The following is a 27,386-nucleotide window of genomic DNA, read 5'->3' on the forward strand; positions in this document are numbered from 1 at the left end:
ATCACTCAAAACAAAAGGTGATTTCATGGGATGTTAAAGTTTTCTGCGAAGTTACTAACCGAAGCTGAGCCGCCAATACATCTCAGCACGAAATCGCTTCAGCCACGGAACGAGAGCGCTGACTTGCTTTCGCTTATAGCGCCATCCTCGTCAGTAGCTGTGGAGCTGCCATGTACAAATCGTATTCGTTGTTGGCAATAGAGACTCTCTATAAATCGGTATCAGTCTCCTTGTCTCCACGAGAACGAAGTACTCCGAAGCATGTATTGTCGGTCGCTGACGCAGACCCGAGACGGCCATTTACGAACACTAAACGAACCGGAGCTGAAGGTGGTTCTTGCGCTATATATCCGATGCATCACACGTGCTCTTGGAAACTGACCTCATGCGATACCCAACACACCCGTGTATTAAATAGATACACTCGAGGCAACGGCAGTCCTACATTAATATAGTTATGGATCCTAGGGCGATTGTACACTACTATAGAACCCCATCTAAACTGACGCCGACGTGGTAGCATCGCAGCGTTTACACCCATTTCTAAAACCAAGAAATTAAGCATTCTCTCGGATGCAGTTTTTGCCGTAGCAAGATACTGTTCCGCAAGCATTCGTGCTTTAGGCCATTGATTGGCAGCTGAATAGCTCACACTACACAGCATATAAAGCGGTTAAAGGACTTGAAGCGATTCCTATTTGTGGGTTGAGTCGCTCGACGCTAACGAGTTGCCGGCATGCATATGGCATTCCGAAGTCACTGACATACGGAGGGGACAACGATAAGTCGAAAACTATACCAGCATACCATCTGAAAGACGTTCACGACTCTTTAGCTGGGAGTACTGCCACCTACCAGTTTTTCGTACAGGCCGTCTGTGGTGCGCATTCGCCCGGCTTTTAGAAGTTTTTAGCGCATCGTTTATTCTCCCCGACCAAGTTTTTTTTCAGTAAATTCTTGTGGCAATTCATGGGAAGAGGTTCACAAGAAGCTTCTGTATTTGTCGATGCGAAAAGTTCCCTTGTCAAACGATTTTCTTTTCCTCATCTGCTTTCGTGACTGTGGCTATATTTGCTTGAATATATCTGTTTTCATGAATCCGACAGCCTCTTCAGGTTCCTGCAACGGTGCGGGTGCTCCGCGTGGTCTGCTCGTGCCGGGCAACGAGAGTCATCAATGTGTTTTTTGTGATTTTTATGATCACAGTATATGGAGAAACTGTTCTCTCGGGCGACCATCTGTTGGGTACCAAACTGGAAGGGAAGCTATTTCACCGCAGTTCTGTCTCCGGTCGGCAGGCCATGTGTGTTTGATGTCCGTAGACGTGGCCGAGCGAAAATGCTGAGTAACCCGCCAAGCCCTCCTCCAGTTGCATCGGAGAAAATCAGCAAACGGACGGGACCGGAACTCAACGCACGTTTGTCAAAAACGCGGCTGTGCCGTTTTGTAACGTCTAGACGCATCTGTCCATTTGGGCCATCGTGCACTTACGCGCATTCGGATGCTGAACTCGTGCCGTCACCGAACCTATCGAAAACAAAAGTTTGCTGGAGTAATATGTACGGCAGGTGCGTGAGGGGTTCTGAGTGTCCCTATGCGCATAACGAAGAGGAACTACGCAGGCTCCCTCGACTAGCGATTCCACTGAAATCGGGAGCTCCCTTACCCCCAAGCTCGCCGTATGTGGTCTACTATGCTACGAACGACCCCAGGGGACATTCAAGTGTTTTGCAGGAAACCAAAGCCGTGCGCCTATCCGACACAGCCTCGAATGGTCAAGAAAACCTCTGTGAAAAAGCGGAGATGGAGGGAATCGCAGAGTACATAGCTTGGTCATCTGACGATGACACAGTCAGCAGCACGGAATCAACTTACTCCTCCCTTCAAAGACAGTCCTCGACAGACAACCGGCAAGAGACTGTCGATATGGAATCCGCGGTTCAGATACCGGGTAACTGCTCCGAGAGGATGGTTTGTGTAGAACCACCCTGTGTCCCTGGAGACTACAACATGCACGAAGAGGCATATGTCGCTTCAGCAGACGAGCAACCCCGGCTTGCCAAAACCTATACGCCAAGACGACGGGACATGCTTCATTTCTGGCGAGGGCAAACCGCTAACCCGTCAGACGGGAGCCCGACCGTTGCGACGCCGTCTCGAGGACGAGAAAGTAGAGCGAACGGCGTTTGCGTGTGGCCCCAACAGAACCCCCTGTCCGACGTGTTTTTAGATAGTCATTCATCAATAACTAAGCACTCGGATGTTGAATGGCTACTGGGGGAAGACAGAGTCAGCCGTGGGAGGACTGGATGTTCACTCTCTGCTCCTGCGGTCCACAACATCCCCGGCATGCAGAGGGGGCCTTTTTACGTCTATAATCCATTCTTTGCGCCTAAACGCGACTGTGAAACGTACTCGAGTGCGGTTGGACGGCCACCATATTCAGTGGACGACAAACGAGGACGGGAACACGAGGGGAAAAACACAAAGGGGGTCGTGGACCTCCAAGCCGCACGGACAGCTAATAATCCTGTTGTTCGTTGGGATGGTCCTGTACCTGATCTCCGAGGCGACTGGCTCGACCGCATCAAACTCCGAGACTGTGTGTCGATCAGCTGAAGGCGTTTCCTTTCTGCGTACAAACATCTCCATGGGTACCGACAAAGAGAAGCGTTGAGAAAGAACGACCTCCTTTTCTCATTTCCCATATGTTTCACGGAAAGTGACGCCCGCAAAAGTCTGCGGACGTCTGTTACCTAGGGTGCATATCGTCACCGTTCCACTCGGCAATACTCTGTCAGGCGAAAACGGGGTGACAATCTATGTGAGTGGGAGAGCAGCCGATACGCAAGGCAACCAAAGCTACCTAATTTTTTATCGTTTTTTCACGGAAGAAGGCTGGCTGGACGAGTGTTGAATTGAGCTTGTTTTCCAGTTGGTCAACTTACTCCTTCCGACTTTCGAGGCACACGGGGGTTCAACACATTTCCCAGTACGTAATTCTACCCGTAAATATGAGCGTATACTCATGTATATCCCAATTGATACATGGGTATGTGCAGATACATACGCAGATCTGTGCGATGTGCATACGTAGATATCGACAAATATATATGTGCATATACATATATATTGTTCGCGCCAGCGACAAAAATCACCTTTTCCCTTGAATGTCGGAGCCACTACACGCTGTCGTTTCCTATATGGCTCAGCCCTTACAGATATGTAACTCTCTGGTGGCAACGATACGAGGGCGTCAGCCAGCTTGTCAACATTTTCATCTTTATGCAGCTCATTTGCCTGGCAGTCTGCCAAGCGTTGTTTTATGCTCGATAGTTTTTTTCGGATTTTTTTCATGCTTGCACACTTCAGAACTCGCCACGCTTTTTCGCTCCCAAATGAGGCTGCATTTCGCGTGCGAGGGAACTGGATTGTTTGCCTTGGTTCCTCTCTGAGAATCAAAATTGGTCAAACCCTGTATGCATCAATCCCCACTTATGTATATATACGTGGCAGACCTTTGTATATACGCACTGTATGTTGCCGACTTTAAATTAACACATCGCACCTGTGAGCAGTCGAATTTTTAGTGTTTTGCATTCAGTGCTGCTTGAATGATGCCCAGTCTAAGTGCCGTCTAGGCGTCACACAAGGTTCCCCTTTCAGACTTCCTATGGGCTCGGAAGCAGAGGCATTCTCCTACACCTGTGCGCCTGTCACAAATCGTCGCACCTCTACTGTCACCATACATTGCCTAAACCTGAAAGCGAGATGCGAGCCGCTACAAACAACCACTAATGATGCCTTTTTGCTTCGTGTGCCTTCTTCGACCAGCATAATACTGGCTCGGGTTTTGCTTAAATAGCAAACTTTCCGGGACGATGTGCATTGGCTGGATTCTGTCACGACAATGAAAGTTCACATGTCAAGGTCGCTTGCAACGAGAAAATCGTCATAAGGACTCGATTTCCAACAAGAAGTCACGGCAGAAAGGAAATAGGAACTAAGTTTGAGTGGCGCTCAGACCTAAGCAACAACGGGCACTACCCTTGTTCCCCTGTGACCATCATATCCCGATGTCAGTGCACTTGTTTGAACGCCACAGAAATCAGCATCGAAGTGATAGTTCCCACGCGGGGAACCCAGCTAACCGCGGTCACATTCGCCATCAGTCGGACTTCGAGAGAAGCAATGCAGTCCCTCTCTTTACCCAGAAAGACGAATCAACACCTCCAGATTTCAGCTCGACTATAGTCACTAATGACGGTCGCTCTCTCGTGCCAGTTCTGATCGGATACATGTACAGAGGACACATGTACGTCGTCTCTGTAGTAGCGCGTCTTCTTGCCACAGGCTTGAAATGGATGATAGGCATATCTGTGATCAGCTTCATTGGCTCTGAGTCTCGTAGGCAGTGGCTCTCCCAGTTCCAGCTTGCACCTTCAAGGTACATTTTCTTGATATACGCTCCCTCCTTAGGCGGTTGAGCTATTTGGTTCTCATCTCCAGTCGTCTGAGGGAAGACCAGGCCAACATTACAGGACAGAAGTTGGGTAATCAATTAGTATCATTGTCGTTTTCAGACGGTTTGTACGTACGAGTCACTGTTTTTGTCATAAACGCACGCTCTACGATGGGAAAAAATGTGAAAGACGACAATCGGGGGGACACAGCAAATCAAAGAGCTGTTTGTAGTTCCAGTATCAAGCGAAAGGTCTAAAAACTTGTATCGCCAACCAAAACCGGAAACAGGTTACACCAGGGAACATGACCTTGCTGTAACGTCAAAATACGAAACGATTGTGCGTGCAGCGCTCTGGAAATCGCTTTGCCTTGTGTTTCCTTTAGAACACTGTTTCGCTCATTAGATCGCTTCTATGTTAGTAGCGTTGTTAACTCGTGCACTTGCTTTCAAACATCTTGTCTCGAGCAACAGTCACGAACTATACCTGAACAAGAAAGTCAAAGTTTAGCGTGTCGATGGAGAGAGTGTTTCGGCGCGCGAACTGCTGGAGCAATGCAGTTAAGAAGCCACTCGGATAGGTGAACCCGCCAAGCCAAAAAACTTTCGGGATCCTTTCCTGTGGGAAAGAAGAGCCAACAATACAAAGAAAAGCGACATGCATTGTTCTGTGTCACCAGATCGGACCTGCGTGTTGTATCCCGAGCTAAGGACCCTTTCCGCAGGTGTGGTTAGCATGCACATACGTTAACAAAGCCAACTGTAGACACAGTACAGCTGTTTAGCATTGTGGAGAAGTACAAAAATAGCGAGGTAGAGAATAGACACAGGGAGTGAGGAGGCGAAGCCTGGAACTCGGACACCGCAACAGCAGAGGACGGATATCTGAATCGTTTGGCGTGGGTATTTCCGCACCGGCCTTACCAGCCCCCATTTACTCATGAACTCGACTCGTTCTTTCAGGTCGAGAACCCAGCTGGAGAGCGATTTCACAGAGGGGTAGGCGAACTTCCACGCCTCGGGAACTTTGCTCTTCTCGAGAGCCTGCATCACCAGTTCCACCTCGTCAGACATCACCGCAAGACCCACTAAGCCTTTCTTCAAGGATCCGAGAGATTCACGAACGAACTGAAGCAGCCTGTTGAATCGCTGAACCTCCTGAAGGAGAACAACCCGTAGAGGCGAGACATCGCCTTCCCCGCGAGCGACAATAAGCGGGTAGTCGATGTCTGCTGGCCACTCCTGCTCAACTGTCTCGCAGATTCTGTAGACCTGGAAAAAAGAGAAGCACGTCTGTACCGACAGTTGCTACCGAGCTCGCGGCACTGTGACAGAAATGAGTCGCCCAAGATGCGTGTTCTAGTCCGGGGCAAAAACGCCAATGCCGATTCCACTAAAAAGGCTAAAAGCAATCGTAGCCTGCGATTCGTGTCTCACTTTGCTATACCCCCCGTAGCTTTTTCTCGGTCTTGAGCTCCTACCTCCTCTCTCCTCCCTGCACTGCTGTCTCGGGACCAAAGCCGATTTCCGGAAGAAAACAAACGATTCTTCGCACATAATAGAATCCTGGAGGTACAATGGCGCGTTGGTGTGATACGCCGACTCTCCCGTTGTTTCTTTCTATCCTCTCATTGTTTGTTTTTTCCGATCTGTTTTCCTAGCTTTCCCTGTCTCAGCCTACCTGGTCCTCAGGCTTTCCAGCTCCTCCAGCTGACTGCACGGTCGTGCCGGGAGGTTGAAGAAGCAAAAGCGTTGACAGGAGACTCTCTGCGTCTGCGATCTGGGAGGAAATCTCTGCGTTGACATGTTGACTGAAGGCTTCTGGTGGATCTATGACAGAGAGGTCCCGCACGTAATTCGACAGTCCAGTCTGCAGAACGATCCATCGAAAAGGTTGTCAACCGCAGAAGCGCTCATGCTGCAATGGGACTACGGTTCGTGGAATCCCGCAAATACTCTAACTTTTTTCATGAATCTAGGAAGCCTTTTGCTGCCCATGCAGACACGCTAATCAAGTAACTACTCGTAGATGTATTAACCCTGCAAGGCATCGGGCAGAAAAGGGGGAACGGCAGCCGTCGAGCTGCTCACGTGATGGTGCTGCACGGTCTGTCTCAAGAGGAGATTGAATGGTTCTCTGTTAGAAAGTGAACAAACATCCGGGCGACACTTTCAATTGCTTGACTCGAGGAGATACGCTGTAGGTGTCTTCACTCTCCTCAAGTTGGCTTTTGCGCCAAACGATCCTGTAGGAAAGAAGTCGCTCATGTCGTCGACCTTGATGTGCATGTAAAACGTAGCAAACGGGCACCTCCTTCAAGAACCAGGGTAACACAGGAGAGCATAAGTAATCGTTTTGGTCGCTTTCATCAGACCTACCAGAGTTGTATCTTCAGGAATGTAGTACGTGCCTGAGCTGGAGAAGCTGAAATCTGGTTGAAGAGCTTGTGGACAGAAGAAGTCGGCGCAGTAGACCCGAAGCAAGCGAAGGTCTTTGTCGTCTGTGACTCGACCCCCGTAGCACGCGTCAGCAATCATGTATCTAAGGGCCTCCCACGGCATGTCGTTGCTGTACTGTGAGCAGCCAGAGGAGTGGGGTGAGAAAAAACTCGAGAACTATATGATTCTTAAGTTTGAATGAGTTGGCAGTCTGATTCATTTGCATGCAGATCCATCTGGTAGGAAACGCAAGACAGGGTCGGAAGTAGAAGCTGTCTAGGAGCTGAGGGAGGAGTAAAGCCACAGCACCAGCCGACAGAGTGTGAGTTAAACTTGGTTGATATGTGTTAGCACACAGTTGGTGGGAATTTGTGGATCTGACCTGTTCGACATAAATGGAGAGGATGTTGTCGCTAACAAGGAAATCCGAATCGTTGAAGTCGTAGGGTACATTCCACCCGACGCTCTTGAATTTCCGCCTTTCGAGGAGAACAGCATGTAGCCAACACAGAGCGAAAAACAGACGGCGGTACCGATCGTCCCCGCATTTCACTCTGTTCAAGTCCTCGTCGGTGTGCTGAAGCAGAAGTCGCTGCAGATTCGACTTCAGCCCCTTTGGAGGCTCCGTAGTGATTTTCGTGGACCTGCCCCCGAGCAATAACAGAACACAAAAATGTGTGTTCCATTACTTACACTTTTGCTTCGCCATATGCGATCTGGGTTGTGAAAATGAGTGTGCCTACTGTCGCAGATGCGGTGCGACTTGAGAAACCGAGAGTCGTTCTTCTGAGGGCGAGCCGTAAACTTAACCCCCTTCTGCCTTGGGTGGGCATCCTATCCAGAAGTATGCCTCAGGATTTGACACGACCCTAGAGAGAAATCCTTACGTAGTTAAGGCAGTTAATTGCTGCTGTGTCTGCTTTGCTGAATCACCCGACCGGTAACCAGCAAAGACACGAACGAAAAGGCCGCGAAGAGTGTCGGACTTCGGCCCTCGCTCATCTGGAGACAAGCAGTCAAGTAACTGCCTTGTTTGTCCTGGAGCATCAACAGTGTCCTGAGGCACGGTTGTCGTTTTCTCCTTACCGCTGAAGCAGAGCAATGGGAAAGTCAGGATGGGGTTCGGAAGAGAGCCAGAGACGAAAGTTTTCGTGAGGATCGGATTCCGTCACTTCTTCTATTATCTTCTCCATGGTCGGAAGCCAAGAGAGAGCGAGATGGCAATTTGCGAGGAAGACCCAGAAGCCGTGGCGAGCACCTTCTCGAATCAGTTTCTCGGCGCGAGCAGATTGCCCTTGCCCGAGGGCGACGGCGATCGCCTGGGGAAACCAAGGCAGGCACAGTCATCGACAGAATACACGAAGGGGGAAACCAAGAGCCCAAAGTGAAATGGCAGAGTGGAGTGCCTTCGCGTACACAGGTGCACCCTACACAAGGAGACGAATGCGTACGCCTGTACCCATAAAAATCACAAAAATCACGGCGTACGTGCTCGTTTGTACATGAGTAGCTCCGCGTGGGCATGTATCGTCGCATGCGACAAAGTGAAGGTTTCGCTGGTCGGATCGTTGTAAACTGAGAGAAAGATCTCGCGCAATCGGCTTGTTGCAATGGACAGATGCTGATGATCAAACAAACACATACGTGAATGCATGCATGCAAGTACATACGAATGTAAGTGTGCATGTATCGGACCTGAACGTTCTTCGCTGAGGCGAGCGCCATGAGTTGACCTGTTGGGTCGACTTTCGAGAGCACAAAAATGAGAGGAATGGTGTTCTTTGAGGCGTTAAAAACCGCCTCCAAATTCAGGGGTGGCGAGTCGACGAAGCGCCCATCCATGGTCTCGGCAATGAAGCGCGTTGCCGCAGGAAGGAAACGATCTGGTCTCAGAGATCGAATAATCAACAGTCTCTGGAGCGAGTCCAGCCGTGTCTGCCACTCTCCAGGAAGCGACTCTCTCTCCGGTTCCACTGTCGCGTACCACTTCCGCCAATCTCTGAAGGAGGGCAGGCCGGAACCAAGAGGAGGACAATTATCAATCGATCAGTCCTTAGTCGTCCATCGGACCTTCCGAAACGCAGATAACCTAAAACTGATCACGGGCTCATACATCGCAGTATAGATGCCAGTGTGTGTATCATATAGTCAGCACAAGGACATATGCATACACACATACAAATGTGTAAATATATATACATATATTTATATATGTATATATATGTATATATATATATATATATACGTTCATGGTTGTAGAGATGTGTATGCTGACCCCTCCACACAAGAAAATATTTTGATGTATAGTTCCGCATGTACACAGACTCGTTCAGGCTAGCCATCCACAGGTGAAAGCGTCTCCATGCGCTCTGGTGCCACACGGTCGCCCCATAGTTGTCGTGACGCCAAATACCGGTGTATATTCGAAGACCGATCTGATTGCCATGTGGATGCTTAACGATAGAGTTGGGGGCAGCGACGGGCGTTGGAGTACTTGGGTGGGCGTTCGAAAAAAACGATGCATGATGCCCCTACCTCAGACTTTGCTCGTACGACGTCTGGAACCCTTGGAAGTTCTGCAATTTGCTCAGTTCGCAAATGCTGTCCCAGACGCTCTCGCTGATCCAGTCGGGGTCTGGATTTTGCTCTTGGTTCCTTCGATCGGCTACGCTCGCTCCCGTCAGAAGGAACTGGTACTCTTCTCTGTTTAGTTGGCCTCGAGACTGAAGAATACTTGTAGTCAAATGCAGACTCAGCAGCAGCTTGTGTTTCTCGAATAAACCTAGACACGCGTTCCTGATGAATGGCGAGAAAACAAGCAAAGTCTTGCTACTGTGCAGATCCCGCCGCCTTCACGCACGGCGCGGCAGAGAGCGCCGATTCGTGCTTCGGCTACTCTTGAAAATTTGGAAATGACTTTAGATGGTCCAGAGACGGGCAGAGGACAAACATCACGCAGAACCTAGACAACCCCGTTGAGTATGAAGCGACGAAGCTCGAGGAGAGAGCGAGAGACTCCATGGACTGATTGCGCCCAGACTGACAAGAACGGGACGTACCTGTAGACTGCGACTGTATGGTAGCTGTTGAGTATTTGTACGTGCTCCTCGACAGAAGTCGTCATGGCGTTGTCTTCCTTAGTTTTTTCGATGCTTGAAACAAACAACTCGACGTACGAATCGAGCGAAAACTGGTACATGGGATCTGCGACGATCAAGTCATGAAGGACGAAAAAGAGCACCGACGCACGAATACCGCAGGGCCTGCATTCACATATTCGGAGCAGGAAAAGGAAGAATCAAGAATTGGATTTCATCTGTCACATGTGAACAACCGCGAAATCGGACAGCAACACTCGAGACGGATCAGCATCCCGTTCCGTGGAAAGTTGCGTTGTAAGCGAGAACAGCCTTGTGAAGAAGAAAGCGACGCTTCTTTATGAAGGAAGTTAAACCAATTCACCGGGCACTCTATCTTTAACCTCTTAGTAAAGGAGATGGGGATCAATTTCGAAGAATCGATAACTGTGAAGTCACGCGAAGAATAATCGAAGAACATGCCGCCTTTCCCCTCTATAATGTCCCTCACACTGCAGCACGTAGGGAAATCACAGGCGTTTCTGCGAGTTGGTTGGGCCACAAGCAAGCCTGCTTTTGTTTCTAAAGCTCACACAACACATGTAGTGTTGCTTGCAAGTCTGTGAAAACCTTACTTGTAAGCGTCTCTCGCCTGGTCAATTTTCTGCATGGTTTGCTCCGAAACTTCAATTTGCCGAGTGACTTCTCCTGCAATGGACTTTGACTCCTGAAAAGCAACGCGAGCGGAGCCGATACCAACCAACGATCTCGCTGGTGTTTCTAGGTCGCAGAACGAAAGAACGAGAGGTCACCGTAATACGACATTCTTCTGGAATTGTCGAAAAAGGAAGCAGAAAGCCGTTCGGAAACTCATCTTTCAGCCTTGCGGCCGTGGTGAACAGCGCCCTTCTACCCCGCCATTTCTCCAATGAACACTCGACATGCATCTGGGCATATATTTCGACGGATAGATGCATGGGCATAAGAATATATATATATATATATATTCATTGTATTTGCAGGTAGCATCTGTTTGACCTTGGATGCCGGCTCTTGGATATGTTATGTGTCTCTTTCTTTCGATTGCTTATCTGCACAGATGACTCTCGTATGGATATACGACGAATCGCGTACGACACACAGAAGAGTGCCTGGAACCTTTCGTGCCATTTGTATCGGAAGAAGGGTGATTCGCTCGAGGCTGATCTATCTCCTTTTCTCGCTAAAACCATGATACCTGCAGTGCCGTGATCAACTCCACATCGTCGAGAAGTGATCCTTGCGAGTTCGTCAGGAGTCTCAGGATTTCGTCCTCCAAGTCTTGAAGTCGACGCCGGCCTTCTGCGAGGCTCACCACCAGTTCATTCTTCTGCTCTTCTAACCTCGGCTCTTCTTTCATGACCACAATGGCCTGTCGGCGTCCATTGCGAAATCAAAAGCAAAGGAGATTTTTATCAAATGACACGTACAGTGAATCACAAGTATACATATGCGTGCATTTACACGAATCTGTCAACCTATCTGTCGTTCTTTCTCTCTCTCTCTATATATATATATATATACATACATATAGATGTATCTGTATAGATACAGATCTTGTTTTCGAATTACTCAACACATTCGCTCGTTCTTCGAGATCAGAGTGCTCTCATTCAACACAGTTTTCCTCATTCGACGCATCCGAATTCATACACACTCAGAGCAGTCACAGCATGTGTGACACAACCTACACAAGCATACATCCACATATGTAGAGAGACAGAAAATGCTTGTGATGGCTCGAGACAACGACGCATGTCGAGAGGCAGAGAGGACACTGTGTACACCTATGATGAAGTACAGAAACGGATGGCGAAAACACGGCTACCTCGGTTCGGAGTCACCGGAGAATAGACTTCGCTGTTTATGTCTGCTACGAAAGCCATGCACTGAAATGTGGGTAACGTGATACGCAACGGTACACATTCGGCAATGTCCTTTCTCATCTTCATTCGGTTCGTCGTTTGCCTCTCTGAAGCTGCAGTACTTTCCTGGTAACCCCATTCACCTATACACATACCCACGAGCGGGGTGTTCCCATTTTTCCTACTGATTTCCCTTCGTCTCCACTACTGATTGCACGCCCATACTTTCTGTATGTGTCTGCATGTAGCTATCTGCTTGTCCATATGCGTGTGTCTATGCCCAGGTGAGTAGAAGCGCCTGCATCTGCGTTTCATCTGAGAGTGGTATACCAGAAGTTGAGCCGTTAGACCATCTTCTTTGACAATAAAATTGACAAGATTGACACTCGAGGCGATCTCGGGCATGAAGTGCGGATTTGACATTTTGGTTGTTAGGTAGAATCTGAAGTTCGTATTGTACCGAACGACAACGTCTCCTGAAAAGCCCAAAAGTCCAAACAGACGAACGCGGGCGTTCGGCGACAAAATTCAATTCCACCTGAGCTGTCAAGGTGAAGATGAATGCTTGGCTACCTGCACAAGCTCAGAGAGTGCGGCATCAAGTTCTGAAAAAAAGACACCAGTCCCGGTCTACAAAGAACGCCTTCTTTGGACCAGCCTGCATGTACTCCTGAGGCATTGTGACGATGTTTCTGTGCGCATGTGCTTGCGGCATAGCACGACATTTACATTAAACTATGCAAACCTCTTTGCATTTTATACCCTCTCTATAGACGTGTGCATTGACGCTTCGGCACACCGGCTGCAAGAATCAGGCTCTCCCGGCTGAGGCTACCGCGTTCTAGAACCATTTCTTTTTGACAGAGACAACGGCGTAGGTACACGTTTACTTCTCCTGTATCTTCATACCAGCTGAAGAAACATAGAAACTTACATATCTACATATACGGCCGTCCATAAAGAGCGAATACCACCGCATGAAGAAACGGAAGAGATTTCATTTTCAACATGTACCCTCTAAACCTGTTCCTCAGTCCGACAATGTTCTTATTGATTGTTCGTTTTGCGGTACGATGCGCTGTTCGCAGTGCCCCGAACACCTGCACTGAACGGGTTCTCAGCATGTATGCTCAACAAAGACACATAGTGCAGTTCCTCAGGCAACCAAGCGGTATCTTTCGCCCCTCGAGCTCCTAAGCAGGACCTTTACAGCAAAAACATGACGGCATGCATCTACTCGTAATCAGTTGCGTAAAGCTGGGGAAGGCAATACATCTATCTACCTGTTTCTCTCACTATATATATATATATATATATGTATATATATCTGAAGGAGGACAGGGTGTGTCAAGCATCGTTAAAAGCAGGGATGTTGGCGTTGGGTCGCTCCTTTCCCAGTTTATGACTTCCGACCACTGGGCAGCGCTTCCCCCAACGCTTGCCTCTCACGGTGGCCTCACCTATCCTGATTGAGGGTGATCCTCCGACATCAGTGATTCTCTGAGCGAGAAGCGACTCGAGAGAAGGGTCTATCCCGTTCTGCACTCTCTCCATAAGAAGCGGCTTCCCATTTTCAACAGCCGTGGTGATGACTCGCATGTAGTTTCTTGTCTCAGGGTCGACGAGCTGAGCATTGACGGAGAGAGACAGCGACCGCATTTCACAGTAGCAAAAGCAGCAGCCACAGATGAAGAGGTTCCTCCCCACCGTTTAAAGTCTATTGGCCTTCATTTATGAGCAATGTTGGAGTCAGATCGATCCTTATTCATGCCCTTGTAAAACATCTACTCTCCCACTAAGCGAAGGACGCTAAACCTGTCTGCGAGAACGCCCGAGCGTTCTGGATCGGAGCCTCTGTGCGTCTTCCCCCTACTTCGATCTCGCGGGATCCTCCTGACCTGCGCGTCAGTACTCGTCCCGGACTAGGGAATGCCCATGCAACTTTATTCTATTTGAGCGTTGGAGATCTTGTCGAGACCGGTGACTCCTCACAGTTTGTGGAATTCAGCTGGAGGCGAGATTGCATGTTGGATTTCGCCTTATCAGTGTGAACTATAGGGGTGCTTTGTTCACAGCTTGGACTGTTCCGTTCGTTCTCCAACCGTGATGTTCAGTGTTTCGACCGCACTCACCCACTTGTCAACGTAGAATCTGGCGACGAGCTGTCATTCCCCCATCCCGCCCCCAGGGTGTTTGCCTGTCCGTCATTTGTGCTCACCCTCAGGTCGTTTGCGGCCTCGAGTCGGCGAATCCATTTTGTCGCCTGGTTCTGAGGATCGATCATCAGCGGCCAGCGCCGAGACATTGTCACCAAGACGCCGTTTTCTGTCGAGAAACGGTCCGAGGGAAGTCCTTGGAGATTCCACTGTCGCACATCGATCGGTCTCGCCAGAAAATCCGCAAAGTCAAAATTCGGATTGTGCGGAATGTTGAAGGTGCTCACCAGCGGCACCCAGCTTTGCGTGACCTAGACAAATCACAGGAAAGCGGGAGTCAGGCACAAGGACAGTAAGGGAGAGACGCAGAGACATGCGGAGACACAGACGTAAACAGGGGAGAACGGAAGGAGAAAACTGAAGTCGACCCAAGACAGACCGTAGACAGCCTGAACGGAGTGTCAAGACAAGATTGTGTCCAGGCAAGCATGAGCGGCGAGAAGGTTCTGGCCCGCTTAGGGTGTCCAAAGAAGAAACCGCAAAAGCTGCAGTTGTCCACGGAGAAGGAAAATATAGAAGAAAGACACGAACGATCAGTGACCTCTCACTGAAGAGAAAAAATGCACAACGCGTAGCATACCGTGGAGAAGATCCGATTTGCAGGTGCATATCTGAAAGACCACTGGGTGGCGAGGCGAAAAAATTCTATCGGTCAGGCACTTTGAACTGCAGACTTGATGGAGCGCCGACATCGATATTGCTCACGAAATGTTATCGTCGGTGTCATAGTACTCCTGGGTCTTCGAGTTTCCCAGGAAACAAGAATACCGAAGATCCCCATTAGGCAGTTTACCCCACGTACTCAACATCTGCGAAAAACTCGGCTGTACACTCGACTGCAGTCTCTCCACACACAAATGGATCGCCCCTTGTCTGATACATGCAAGACGAGGGCAAGAGGTTCTGAACGCGATGGATCCCTCTTGCGACTCTCCCAGGTAACCTCTTTATCACCACCCACACTGGAGTTCGAAAGTTGTTTCCCCACCTCAGGGCGTAATCCATGGGTTACTGTGTTAACTCGACTTCGTAAACAAAGACCTTCAAGACCTCAAGCAAATATCATGGGGAACTTGGTTGCCTGTACCTCATACTTCGAGTCAGCAAAATAGAACTGGGATCCGGAGAAGTAAGGACCACGGTAGGTTTAATCTTAGATAGAGTAGGGTCCCAGAGCTACAAATCAACTCCACATGGATGCCTGTTCTTCACTGCAGCTGCAGCGGAAGGTTCAAGTAGGCTGCAGCGTGCAGAACCCCCGGCGACGCGCGCGTCCGCAGTTCCCCTTTGCGACCAGGCCTCGCAAAAGAGACAAGACGTTTTTCGTTGGCAAATGACACTGGTGTGATTTGAATGCTTGCTAAGGTTTCCTCACAAGGCGCTTCCGGTAGTCGGCGTTGAAGGGTCCAGCGTAGGCCATGAACGCTGCGGCAACCAAGCAATCGCCCGGGAGCGCCTTCAACTTCTCCGTGCTTTGAGCGAGAGAGATCTCCCACCTGTCGCGCTCTCCGGCGAGTCCAGCAATCAGACTTTCTGCGCGTTCCATCTTCAGTTTTAATTCCTCTGCAGACGCGTTCAGCTCGTCCTTGGTCCGAATTGAGGCGTTGTACTGGTCTTTCAGCTCTTCCAGACGCTGCTGAATATCCTGGAGTCTGGTCCGAGAAACAGGTCAGAGGAAAACACACCCGGCAAGTTCCTTCTTACACTTCCGGCTGACAAGAGCGAGGCGTTCGACGTATCATATATCTTAACGCATGTGTAGGTACATGGATGAATTCGACGACATACAGGACATCGGTACCGAGTGTTAAATGGGGACCCCAAGCCTCCGTTTTCCTAACGGTTGGTGGTTTCCCAAACGGGGCTAACGATGCATATTTTTAGACAAGTGCAGACTTCACGCAAACAAAGCACTCTGCATTTTCTCGCGAGAACATCGGTAGGACGACGTCCGAGATGCATATATAAATTTGCAGATGGCAGAGAGGAAGGCCAATGGATGACGGCATTTGGCCAACACTTGCAGACCTGAACGCAGTGCGAAAGTGTGAATAGGTGATCAGGAAGGATCAACTGTGTCTTGTCTTCCTACCTCTGTGTGGAGGCCAAAAGATCCATCTGTTTCTTTTCCAGTTGTTCCTCAGCCAGTCGGAGCCGCAGCCGCTTGGGCTCAACCTCACGATAAACTTCCGCATACATTTGCATGGCATGCACCCACATGCAGAGGGCGCCCGCGGCTCTGGATACCTTTAGCACATTGTTGGGCGCAAACGTGGGGTCTTTCGTGAATTTCTCGATTTTCTTCAGAGTGTTATTCGAGATCGAATCTTTGTCAAAGTTCTTGACTTTAGTGAGGAAACTGGGGTCGTTAAGCTCCACTTTCGCTTGCGCCCAGGAAGGCGTCTTCTCCATCACTGTCATCACGGCTGCCATCGTCTTGACGACGAGGTCTAGGACGCAAGCACACAACCGACGCCGGAGACTCCATCACAAGTGAAACCTGTAGATTCCGATGTGCAGCATGCAGTTTATGCACATAGGTAATCATGTTAATGTGTCTGTATGGACAGCGAGGTACAGGATGCTGCATGCGCAGATCAGCTCATACGAATTCGTATGTAGACAGAACCACTTGTGCAAGCAGACGCTGAAACGTATAAGGATCAACAAAAAGCAGATTACGTGTATTACCTCAAGAGCGCTTCACGCATCTAAATGAACAGAATCACTTACATGTATACCAGTCATACGCGCACTTCCGCATATATTATCATATATATAGGTATATTTATATATTTTATATACATGTCTCACCTGGAGGCTTGGTATATGCTTTGACCTCAGCGACGGACTTTTTGTCGAGTTTTTCGAGAGCATCGATGGCTGCCTCGAGTGCAGGCATGGCCTTTGCGAGGTCGCGCCGTGCGTCTTCGGAGAGGATTTTCGTTTCGACTTCTTCTTTGCTAATTCGGTCGCTGTCCGCTTCGACCTAGGAGTGTGACATCTCAACGGAATTGGAGTGAGTACAGTTTCAACGAGATGTGGAAGACGCCGTTCTTTCCTGTAGCCTACCGCGATTGCGGACCCCTCCTTAGTAACCGTCATTGGAAACACTAATGCCTACTGGCTTCGATGTATTTGTGCATCCGTTGATCTGGTACAAAGGCAGCCCAGTGCCTTTAGATGACCTCTCGAGCTGTACATCCATCTGTCTCTTCTCCTGGGTGTCTTAAATGTACGTTTTACGGCTCGCTACATTTGCACACCACATCTTACATTTCGCGGCAGAAACAAGGGCACACACAGCATGAACCCGCGCTATTTGCTGTCCGTCTCTCACCGCCTTTTTTTGTCTCTGTTTTCTCTTGTGTCTTCTTCATATCGAAAGCACAAGATTCGATCTGTGCAGGCCTCGTCTCTTTGATATGAGAGGCGGCAAGGAACTCCAGCACCTACCTGTTTTTTCTGTTCATCTGCAACGCTTCGCTTCTCCACAATGACAACCAAGAGGTCTTGACACTCTGTTTGTTTCTTCGCAACGATCTCCTTCTTTCTCTCCAATTCGGTTCCCATGACTTCAACCTGTGCGCGCGTCTCGACGAGTTTGTGCAGACCCACTGTGAGCTTGTGAACGAGTTCCTGAACTTCTTCTGTCTTTTCCCGATACAGGCGGATGTACCCCTGGAAGTGGACAAGAGCAGAGGACGCACCTTTGATGTCGAGTAGAGAACGCAACAAAACAGAGATAGGAACGATTGAGAAAACGTCGAAGGCGGGGAACATGCAGCCGGACCACCTACGTAAAATACGTTTTCACCAACCACGCACGAGTACCGCTCTGCGAATCATCCACATGCGTGTGCACTCAGACGCATGCAAGGAAAGAAAAATATAGATACCCATATAGATACACATCACTACAACTACGTTTGCAGACGATTGTTGGCAGCAGAGTCATCCACGGGTTGCAGATGCCTGCGTGAACTCAAACCTATGGACCCCCACAGTTTCAAGCGTAAAACATTTATGCGCAACATGAAGCATAAATATACATACATGTATATGCATATACATATATATATATATATATGTGTGTGTACACTGTGCGGCAGAAGAAGCGTGCGTGCCGGCGAGTGTTCTCATACCTGAACTAATTCGAGGAATTTCGTTGGGGTGACGTAGTTTCGTCTCTTCATTTCTGCAAACATTCTCTCCGACTCAGCTATGACCGAGGCGTGAGCAGCAGAAACGACTTGCGTGATACTTTGGCGGTGCTCCACTTCAACTGTCGAGTCGACCAAGAACGTCGCTGCAACTTCAGTGAGAGCGTCTTCGGGCCAAGGAAAGAACCAGTCGATGGTTGTATTGTTCACGACGCCCGGATAGTTTCTGACAAGACGCAAAGTCGCAAGGTCTTTTGTCGTCTATGTTTAGTTGATCAACTGTGTTTCCTCCTATTCACGCAAGCATATGTAAATATATTCACATTTGTATACCTCTACGCAATACATGGTACAGGTCCTTGTGTGTACATTCTGTACAGACACATCTACGACAGTGGAAGAATGAGAGAAATGATTCCTGGGAGACTCACAGACGCTGCTGTGCCACGCGGCGATGTTTCCCACAACAGACTCGCGCATCAATCGATTGAAAGGATGGCGGGTCTACTTATATATATATACATATATTTATATATATATATATATATATATATACATGAGGGTTTGTCTGCAAATAGGGTCAGATGTGGGTCGGCCATTGTGTGGAGAGTTCGTCGGTGTAAAACAGGCGCGGACGAACCCACCCTTACGAGCCTTGCTGAGTCTTGGGTACCTGCAGTAGTCTCGAAGCTGCTGCCCGATGGGGCGGACGCAGAAAACAATGTGGAGGTTTTCTCGGGCTCGCGACAAGAAGAAATCGTGCATGGCGTCTCTATTAGAAGGATTAACTCCCGCGGCCCTGGCTGCTTTTTCCAGCTCCGCAGAAATCGCAGAAAACTCGTCGGTGGTGAAGAGATTCGAGACCTCTCCGGAACTCAGCATGTTGTGCACATCTTCAATAAACGACTCGCTCAGAATATTCGCATCGGAGAGAAGGAAGGTGGTGCGTTTGCCGTCCACGCCTGTTTGACACAACAGGAAGACGCACCGTGCAAGAAATACCAAACCCTCCTGATGTCCTTCCTGGAGTCAAACTACCAAAGTCTCAGGTGACACGCAAGACGCGAGCGATTTATCCCCGCTTCATGGCGCCTCCAGAGGGACACAGGTAACCCAGCTTGCACTTTCAAACTTATAAACGTCCCGTCACACGCATCGTCTCATAAATGCGTATGTGTAAATATGAATATATATATATATATATATATGTAAATGAATCTATATCTGCGTCTGCATAGATAAATACATCTACACGTGCATATATATGTACATGTGGAATTGTTCCAACACGGAGGTGCTGGAAGAGGCAAGTTGGTTTTGAAACGCAGATGGTCATGCTCTTGTTTCCTCACCTGTTGCATTGTACAGTTTCTTTAGGTCTTCCTGGAACTCGGGGTGGCCGTAGTCTCGATTCACCTCGATTTGGAAGCACTGGTGGTCTGCCAGGAAGCATGCAAACAGCGTAAGAGAGTGGCGACCGCTCCCGCCGACTCCCACCAGCGTCGCATGTCCGTTCGGGAGGCAAAGGATGCGGAAAATTCGACAACAGTGCTCGATAGCGTCCCTGCACAGAAAGAAAAGTTGGTTCCCCCCGGATTTCCATAGCGTGCGAACTCGCGAGGATGACTCTCTGCCTCCGACTGCACCGCCTCTCTGTGCACGCGCTGTGTCACGGACGTTTCAAAAGTCGCTCCGAGAAGACAATCGGTGTCGCTGAAAGGAATGCCGTTCAGGAAATATGTGCAGACGGGCTCCGCTAGCAGCAGAGGCTACATTCCAAGTTGTCTCTGTATCTCGGCCTTCTTTCCTCGCGATTTGACGCAGTTGGTTCGTCGTGAAAGCCTATCGGTGAGTCGTTTGCGAAGCGAATCGAACGCACGCTGGTCTGTGCATCAACGTCTGTGGCCTCTTAGAACACTCTGAATCCCGCGTCTGTGGTAAGACGGAGAAACGCCTCAGACCAAACCTTTTGGAAAGAGGGGCAAGTGCCTGCATTGGCCTTGACGCGTGGTAACTCAACGTGAATAAACAGAGACGTTCGACTATCTACGAGACCGACTGTGCCTTCAGTTCTGAGCCTTGGGCAATGTGGATTTGCGGTCTGCGACGACGAAAGAAATCGGAACCTCGTGCGTCCCGTGGAAGCAGTGTGAGTCTGTGAGATCTACGACAGGAGTCCAACTCGAGGGATAGGCTCCCCGTATCAGAAGTGGACATGTACTGGTGTCTCATAGAGATCCCAACGGAGCCTCGTTTCGCTTCCTGCCTTTCGCTTTTTCCGGATGTGACGACAACACCCAAGAAGCTGTGAAGACGACGCAACTGACTTGAAGAGCACCACAGGCATGCGGCCGCGCAGGCTGCGTTCGTTGTATTCCTCCAACTTGGCTGCGAGGAAAGTTTTCAGCATTTGTTTGTCGGATACTTCGTCGTAGGACGCCTCAGCTCCAGGCGTGCTGTCAAACGGAAGAGCCACGAAAATCAAATCCTTCTCGGCCCTGCAGATGTCCTTGACTCCCATCTGTAGCGTCTTGTCCAGGACGCCGTCAAGAATGTGAAGAAGTTCACCCCGATCCTCCTCAGAGGCTAGACGATCGTGAAACACACGCATGCACTCATGGAGCCTGAAGTGAAAACAACAAGGGCACAACAAGAGACACACACGTATCGGCGTGCGACTGTGTGTATCTGCATGCGTCGACGCCTGTCCACAGGTTCTCCAAACGTGCATTCCTAGACCTTCATCTATACATGAGTTATTATATATGTACATATATATATATATATATATATATGTGCATCACTAAACGTCTTCGACTCGCTTACCATAGTCTGAGAATGCTGTCTCTGTCTTCATACACATGCGGCTCAGCCTGGTAGATCCCCTGGAATACTCGCGACATGTCCCGCATGTTGAACAAATAATGGGGCTTGTCAGGTTTCGGAAGGAACTGCTCGCGAACTTGTTCGAAGAGGGAAATCGTTGCAGTCGCCAAATTCTCCGCATTTGTCTTAATGTCCTGGACGAAAAGATAGACAAATACACCCCGATAACTCTTCTTCCTCAACGCAATTCCACCCATGGCGGCGCTTTCTGCTTAATCGCCGTAATACGAACAGTTGTGGACACAGCGACTTTTCGATACGTATCCAGGGACCCACACGGGCATGCAGATGCGTGTTTACAGATGTGTAGGTATATATATATATATATACATATACATATATATATATATATATATATGTACTTCCATGTATAAATAAATATATATGTATATATAACTAAATAGATATAAATATACATATGTAACTATAATTATGTATGTGTATAGATATACTTATATATATTTCCTATGCGTCTGAAGATGAGAACCAATTCGACTATGGATACAGATCGGCAAGTGATGGTTCCGGATGCTAGAAAGAAATTTTCGCTCACCTCGCGGAAATCGGAGAATTTATGAATGGCGAGCGTGTTGAAGATTCGCTTGACCTGCTGCTCGTCAGGCTCTGTGAAATTGAGTAAGTTGAAGCGCGACTGAAGGCGGGCAGGAATCACGGACCGTCCCCCTCCAGGAGGCCCCATGGCTGCCAAGATCTGCGTGTCTTGCACATACTTCACCGTTTGCTTTCCCCTGTCATACCTGGGGAACAGACACGTGACAAGGGAGAGGCCGAATCGCGTTTTCCGTCTCGACAGCAAGCGATCGGAAGTCACAAAACGGCATCCTAAGTATCGCTGAAGCGTCGGCAAAAAGACGCAAGGCTCAAACTCACGAAAGACCCGATACATCTTGAGCACAGGAAACGCTGCATGCATCAGCTGACAACAAACTATCAATTAGATGATCGAACATGCACTCGTCTAGTTAGCGCGAGACACTTCCGAGCCTCAAACCATAGCTTTGTCATCTCAATGGTTTCCGATAGATCCGTAGAAATGATGTGTACATAGTTCAACCCGGTAATACATAGTCCAGTAAACGAGTATGAGATTTGATGCTCTGTCTCTCTACGGGGATGATGATAAGCGGCTCGATCTGGAAGAAAAGGCAGGGGCATACGGAGGGCCAGTCCTGAACCGGTTTCTATATTTGACAAACACGCAAGCCTTGTCGCAAGGCCCACTTGTCACAGGGGTCTCTCCTCAGTAGTATCGGGCGAAACAGTTCACTCAGACTGATTAACTCCCTGCCAAACAACTCCCTCCTGGGAGAGTATTTACCAGACTTCCCGTCTCAGCGAACGAACGCTGGCTTTCTGGTGACTTGCACGATCGATCTAGGGAAGGTGGAATCGCTCGGTCCGGCTTCTTTTTTTTCCTTACGTGTCCATGGTATGCAATACCAATCAGAAGGCAGCTGAAGCTAGACGCCCTGTGACGCATCTAGGGTAAAAGCTGTAATCATTTGGACTCGACTGAGCCCTGTAACTAAAATAGTAAAGGTATAAGATGAGGCTAAATTTAGATCGCAGGCGTTTCCCTCCCTTGCTCTCGTACCAGCAGCCATAGTCAATGAGTTGCCGAAGGAGCTCGAGCGGCGGCTGAGATCCGAAGGTGTCCTTGCGGGGCAAGTTCAAGTCGTCTACAAAGCACGCCAGTCGCTTATTCCCGGGGGGTCCGTACTTGTCCTTCACTCGCTTTTCGAGCTTTCCCTCAATGATCTAATGTGTGGCAACACAGGGCGCATCCAGTTGCGTACCACGGCTTTTCCAAATGCGAGACTCCACAGCTACGGCTGGCGTTGCGCACGCATCTCTTCCTCATCCCGTCAGAAGCTAAGGCGCGTCTCCCCAACTTGCGTAAAAGGAGTTACACATTCGAGGACCGTCGCCTCCATGGTTTGTGGTACCTTGGAACCGCGACGTATCCAGAGCGAAGTTTGAACGTGAAGCCGCTTACTGTCCTAAGGTGTTGTGTTACTCGAAATAAAATGTTCTGCGAGTCTGTACGCCCCCCACACGGGTCAGACCTTCGGCCTCAGAGAGCCGGAATGGCGAAGTGAATGGTTTCGAGAGACGCACTGACCTGCTGCGTTTTCTTCGACGAAGTCTGGGCGGAGAAATTGATGATGAGAGTCGCGTGAGTGCTTTCGGGCAACTCCTGCATCACCGTCGTCAAAATCGAAGACGTTTTACCAGTTCCCGTCTGCCCGACGCAGAGTGCGTGTCTTCTGTGCAAGATGAGTCCGCTCAGCACATGGCCATTTCTCAAGACGTCGACCGTGGGTACGATGATCTTATGGAAAGGCGTCCCCTCGAAGGGCCTAGAGGCAGAGTCACGGGAAACACACGAATTACGTGAAGCATGTTTGCGGAAGGGGATCTCATGGATGTACTATGTTTCGACTTGTTTTTTGAGGTTTCGATAAACCGTCAACTACGTCTCCACTGAAGATGTCTCCAATGTGTAGGTGTAAAGAAAACTCAAAGTTGCGCTGTGGAGAAACTGACAATCTGGAAGATCCTCTTGAGCCCCGTACGGTACTCTGCCCACTGCGTTTCACGGCACCAGACAGCATCCTGAGCGCCGCAGTCATGCGACAAACATGGAGGGGAGACGGTCTCAATGGGTGGCGTCTCTTGTTGTACCCGGCAGCTTCCTCTGGCGGACAAATGCATACTGATCACGACATACAGGACGCGTAAAGGAAGAATAGCACACGACTCTCCTCACGCAGTTCAACTCTGTATATGCGTTGTCTCAGATGCGCAACGGCACATATATGAGCAAGGAGAACTACAGCTTGCCTTTGTACCTATACTGGCTTGGCAGGCGGTCTTCCCACAACTTCCAGTCCTGTTTCTCGTAGTTGAGGAAATAGTCATAGACCAAGTGCCCCGGCGGAAAGGAAGGCTCGATCTGTCGGATGCACCGGTCCACTAAGGGACGGCTTGCGGCGTCGACAGATGCTCCAAGAGACCAAACCACCGAAAACGCAAAAACCTTTTCCACCATTGAAAACTGCTTCTCGCCCTACAAAGGAAGGATCACAGAGAGAAGCTCGCAATCCGCTACAGACACGTACGTCATACACGCCTCTTTGACACAGACAGAGCTATCTACCTATATATATATATATATATATACATATAAATACATAGATATATATATATATATGCATATGTAAGTGGATGCATGAAGCGATAGATGCACGTGTATGTGAATGTGTGCACAAGTTCCTATGCTATGGAAATACGGAATGGCATAGCAGCGTGGCAACGACCGTTTCGGAGTTTCTGTAAAGTCCCGTCGGCAAGTTGAATTCGCTTGCAAGGACCTATGCCAGTCGAGCATCTGAGTAACGCTGTCAAACGCACCTGCAAATCCGGAGTCAGACGCCCCGCAAACACCTCGTAGAGCTTGCAAAGGGAAATCACCCCGTTCATATCCGTAATGGGGACCAACTCGGTGCACTCCCCCCGAACCTGTTAGAACAAAGCGACATCCTACATAGAGGAGGCAGACTGCATGCGTACTTTGGTGGACGATTCTCACATCCCGAGTGCCACAAAATGCTGCGTCCTCTGTGGGTCAGTACCAAGAATCCTCTGTAAGTGTGCCAGGCCTTCAGGTGCATTTTCGCCCACTCGGTGCTGCGAATGCCTGCCAGTGCAACAGGGAGTGTCGCTTCCATCACCGACGCATAAATCTGTCTATTTTTGTTTGTATACGTAAGCATGGCTATACATATATATATATATAAATGTGGTTGGATATCTGAGTTTCATGCTGGCTCTTGTCACGGAAAATCGATCCAGTTTCGGAATCCTTTTGAAAGAGCGCAGACTCTTGTGCCACCCAAGCATGTACGTCTACAGGGAGGCGGTGTCGTGTCCATAGGAGGACTTGAATACACGTTTCGAAAAGTACAATTTTCCTTCCACTAAGCACGGGTACCTTTACAAAGCAACAACATCTCACTGTGTCGTTTTACTCGCAGCCGCAAGCGGTTGCGATTGATCTGCGTGTGTCATGTGCATATACGGAGCATGTGACGGCTCCACGCTACCTTCAGGACTTTGTCGAGGTACTTGCCAAACAACTGAGCCACGAAAGTTTGCATTTCTACATTCTGGAAATTCCTCGCCAACCAACTTTGCACATAGGGCTTCCAGTCTGCAACCGGAAATGCATGCATTTGTAAAAGAAGTGCATACATCGCGGGGCTTGCATTCGTCGGGTGTGAGGAGTAGCGCTGTCGTGGACATGCTTGCAAGTACCAGAAAGGGAGCATATTGCCAGTGTCCACATCGGATCCAGTGACCAACACGGAGCCTTTCCAAAATGTTGTCAAACTGAGAAGTCGTGAAATGTGATCTGACAGATATAGACTGCTTTCACACGCAGGTTCGTACAGATATGTAGATATATACGTGTGTATCCTTCAGCCAACTGTTTCCGACCTTCACACTGGATTTTCGCTCGGGCTTCACAAGCAGAGCTAGATGTTCCCATCTCTCAGAGAGACGACGCGCATGCGTCAAAACTCCTTCATCAACAAAGCTACCTGAGGAACGTACCGAGGTCACCCGGGTCCATGTAGACCATACCCACGCGACTGACTGTGGCAGGCGACGCTGCTGCGAGATTCTCGACTTCAAAGAGAAGAGACACCTAAGACAACAGACCGAGAAAATCGTTTTTCTAGGAACGGGAACTTGGACTTGCGCGAAGAGTCGGGGTATACACATTTCTGCCTGTCTGTGTTTTTAAGTGAACTCTGTCCAGCCGAATTTATTCGAAAGGTCTGCCTCCACTGTCACACACTGAGTGCAAAGCCTTCGCACGACTACTCTCTGACCTCGCTTTTCATCTGTGAGAGACGTCGGAATTTCCTCAAGATATGCATCTGAATGCTGAACTTCTCGCTCGTTACGTCGACTTTGTTCTGTGCGTGTACCTGCGGAGGCATGGCGATACGGTCTCCATTGATCAGGGTCAAGGTCTTGTTGTCATCGAGCAGCGAGTTCATCGATTCGATCCAGAGGGGGTCTACAGGACCGTCAAGAATTATCCACTTGTGTGTGAGACGCGTGTCTTGACAAACCTCCCTCACGATCGCGGAAAGGATGCCGTCCGTCCACTCCAAAGTTTGAATGTTGAAGCGACCGTATAGCTCATTCACATCGAGAGATTTTGGGTTAATCACCCACGTTTTCACAGCTTCAAAGTCTGGAGTCCCTGAATTACAGCGGAAGAAAAACAAATGAACCGTGCTGGGGCTTCCGGCGACAAGCACAGAGGTGTTTGGACCCAAGAGGCAAGAGTTTCTCCACTCGTCCCTGCTGGCATAGCAAGCTGGAACCGAAAAGAAGCCACGCATGCGCTCAGGCCTACGAGCTCAACGATTCTAATGATGCTGTTGTCGCCGCATCTGGCGTGTCTCCCAAACGCTAAACCCCAAGCCGACGTCAGGAGTCAAGCAAAATGGTTTTACGACCATTAGTGTTTATGGTTTGGGATGCGATGAATTATAAATCTGTAAGGATCGTGGTGAGACGCGGGCAACTGCCCATTTTATACTTTCTTGGCTCTGCGATATCAGACGGGGAAAGGCTGGCGTTCAATCCAACCGAGACGTCTGTGTCTCGGATGCGGAAGCCCCGCAGGTGCCATCCATTCTGTCGACGCAGGTCAGATTCCCAAAGGGTCCGCAAACTCTTTTAGCGGCCACGGTCGGTTGCTCTTGGGTTCGGGACTTACCTGTCGCATTTAGATGACAAAGGGCCTTTTGCAGAATACTCCAAGTTGTCGTTTTTCCTGTGAGACTCTTCCCCACGAGCATGTTGCCGTGGCGAGTCTGCATGGTGAGGAACAGCTGAGTCGCCTTCACGGCGATGTGATCGACCTTCTGCAGGCCGTCTGCCTCCATCGCCCAGTCGAGTGCCCTCCTCAGCACTGGGTCGCTGTTGGGGAACTGCTCAAAACGCATGCGAGAAGCCCCCGAAAGCAAATGTCAATTTCCCACGGCATTTCAGGTTCCATCAAAACAAACCAAATCTGCCCTGGGGAGAATATTTCGATCAAGAGACGACTGCTCACTGACAGGTTTTTGACAGGGCAATAAACGAACACCGACCCAGCCAACGGTGGGATCGATGCCTTCTCAGAGCTCCTGATG

The 27,386-nt window shown here is 49.3% G+C and overlaps 1 protein-coding gene across 1 annotated transcript in view; it reads right to left on the bottom strand.

Moving 5' to 3' along the window:
- Positions 1-4,168: 4,168 nt before the first annotated feature.
- Positions 4,169-27,386, bottom strand: part of TGME49_235920 (dynein, axonemal, heavy chain 2 family protein) — a gene marked incomplete at both ends in the record, with an annotated part of 44,237 nt that continues 21,019 nt past the window's right edge. The window contains 33 exons of the mRNA XM_018780446.1: positions 4,169-4,513; positions 4,950-5,081; positions 5,387-5,734; positions 6,144-6,332; positions 6,842-7,036; positions 7,284-7,545; positions 7,988-8,220; positions 8,597-8,900; positions 9,437-9,697; positions 9,961-10,164; positions 10,614-10,705; positions 11,216-11,389; positions 12,213-12,358; positions 13,343-13,508; positions 14,101-14,349; positions 15,474-15,750; positions 16,191-16,548; positions 16,913-17,087; positions 17,555-17,779; positions 18,244-18,487; positions 18,935-19,223; positions 19,614-19,825; positions 20,589-20,885; positions 21,088-21,281; positions 21,701-21,905; positions 22,763-22,926; positions 23,291-23,528; positions 24,021-24,144; positions 24,209-24,238; positions 24,583-24,690; positions 25,786-25,879; positions 26,166-26,446; positions 26,969-27,182. Of these exons, the coding sequence (XP_018635809.1) occupies positions 4,169-4,513; positions 4,950-5,081; positions 5,387-5,734; positions 6,144-6,332; positions 6,842-7,036; positions 7,284-7,545; positions 7,988-8,220; positions 8,597-8,900; positions 9,437-9,697; positions 9,961-10,164; positions 10,614-10,705; positions 11,216-11,389; positions 12,213-12,358; positions 13,343-13,508; positions 14,101-14,349; positions 15,474-15,750; positions 16,191-16,548; positions 16,913-17,087; positions 17,555-17,779; positions 18,244-18,487; positions 18,935-19,223; positions 19,614-19,825; positions 20,589-20,885; positions 21,088-21,281; positions 21,701-21,905; positions 22,763-22,926; positions 23,291-23,528; positions 24,021-24,144; positions 24,209-24,238; positions 24,583-24,690; positions 25,786-25,879; positions 26,166-26,446; positions 26,969-27,182 (7,029 nt within the window). The remainder of the gene's footprint in view (positions 4,514-4,949; positions 5,082-5,386; positions 5,735-6,143; positions 6,333-6,841; positions 7,037-7,283; positions 7,546-7,987; positions 8,221-8,596; positions 8,901-9,436; positions 9,698-9,960; positions 10,165-10,613; positions 10,706-11,215; positions 11,390-12,212; positions 12,359-13,342; positions 13,509-14,100; positions 14,350-15,473; positions 15,751-16,190; positions 16,549-16,912; positions 17,088-17,554; positions 17,780-18,243; positions 18,488-18,934; positions 19,224-19,613; positions 19,826-20,588; positions 20,886-21,087; positions 21,282-21,700; positions 21,906-22,762; positions 22,927-23,290; positions 23,529-24,020; positions 24,145-24,208; positions 24,239-24,582; positions 24,691-25,785; positions 25,880-26,165; positions 26,447-26,968; positions 27,183-27,386) is intronic.

The sequence above is a fragment of the Toxoplasma gondii genome, chromosome X (genome assembly GCF_000006565.2).
Source record: "Toxoplasma gondii ME49 chromosome X, whole genome shotgun sequence".
NCBI classification, from domain to species: domain Eukaryota; phylum Apicomplexa; class Conoidasida; order Eucoccidiorida; family Sarcocystidae; genus Toxoplasma; species Toxoplasma gondii.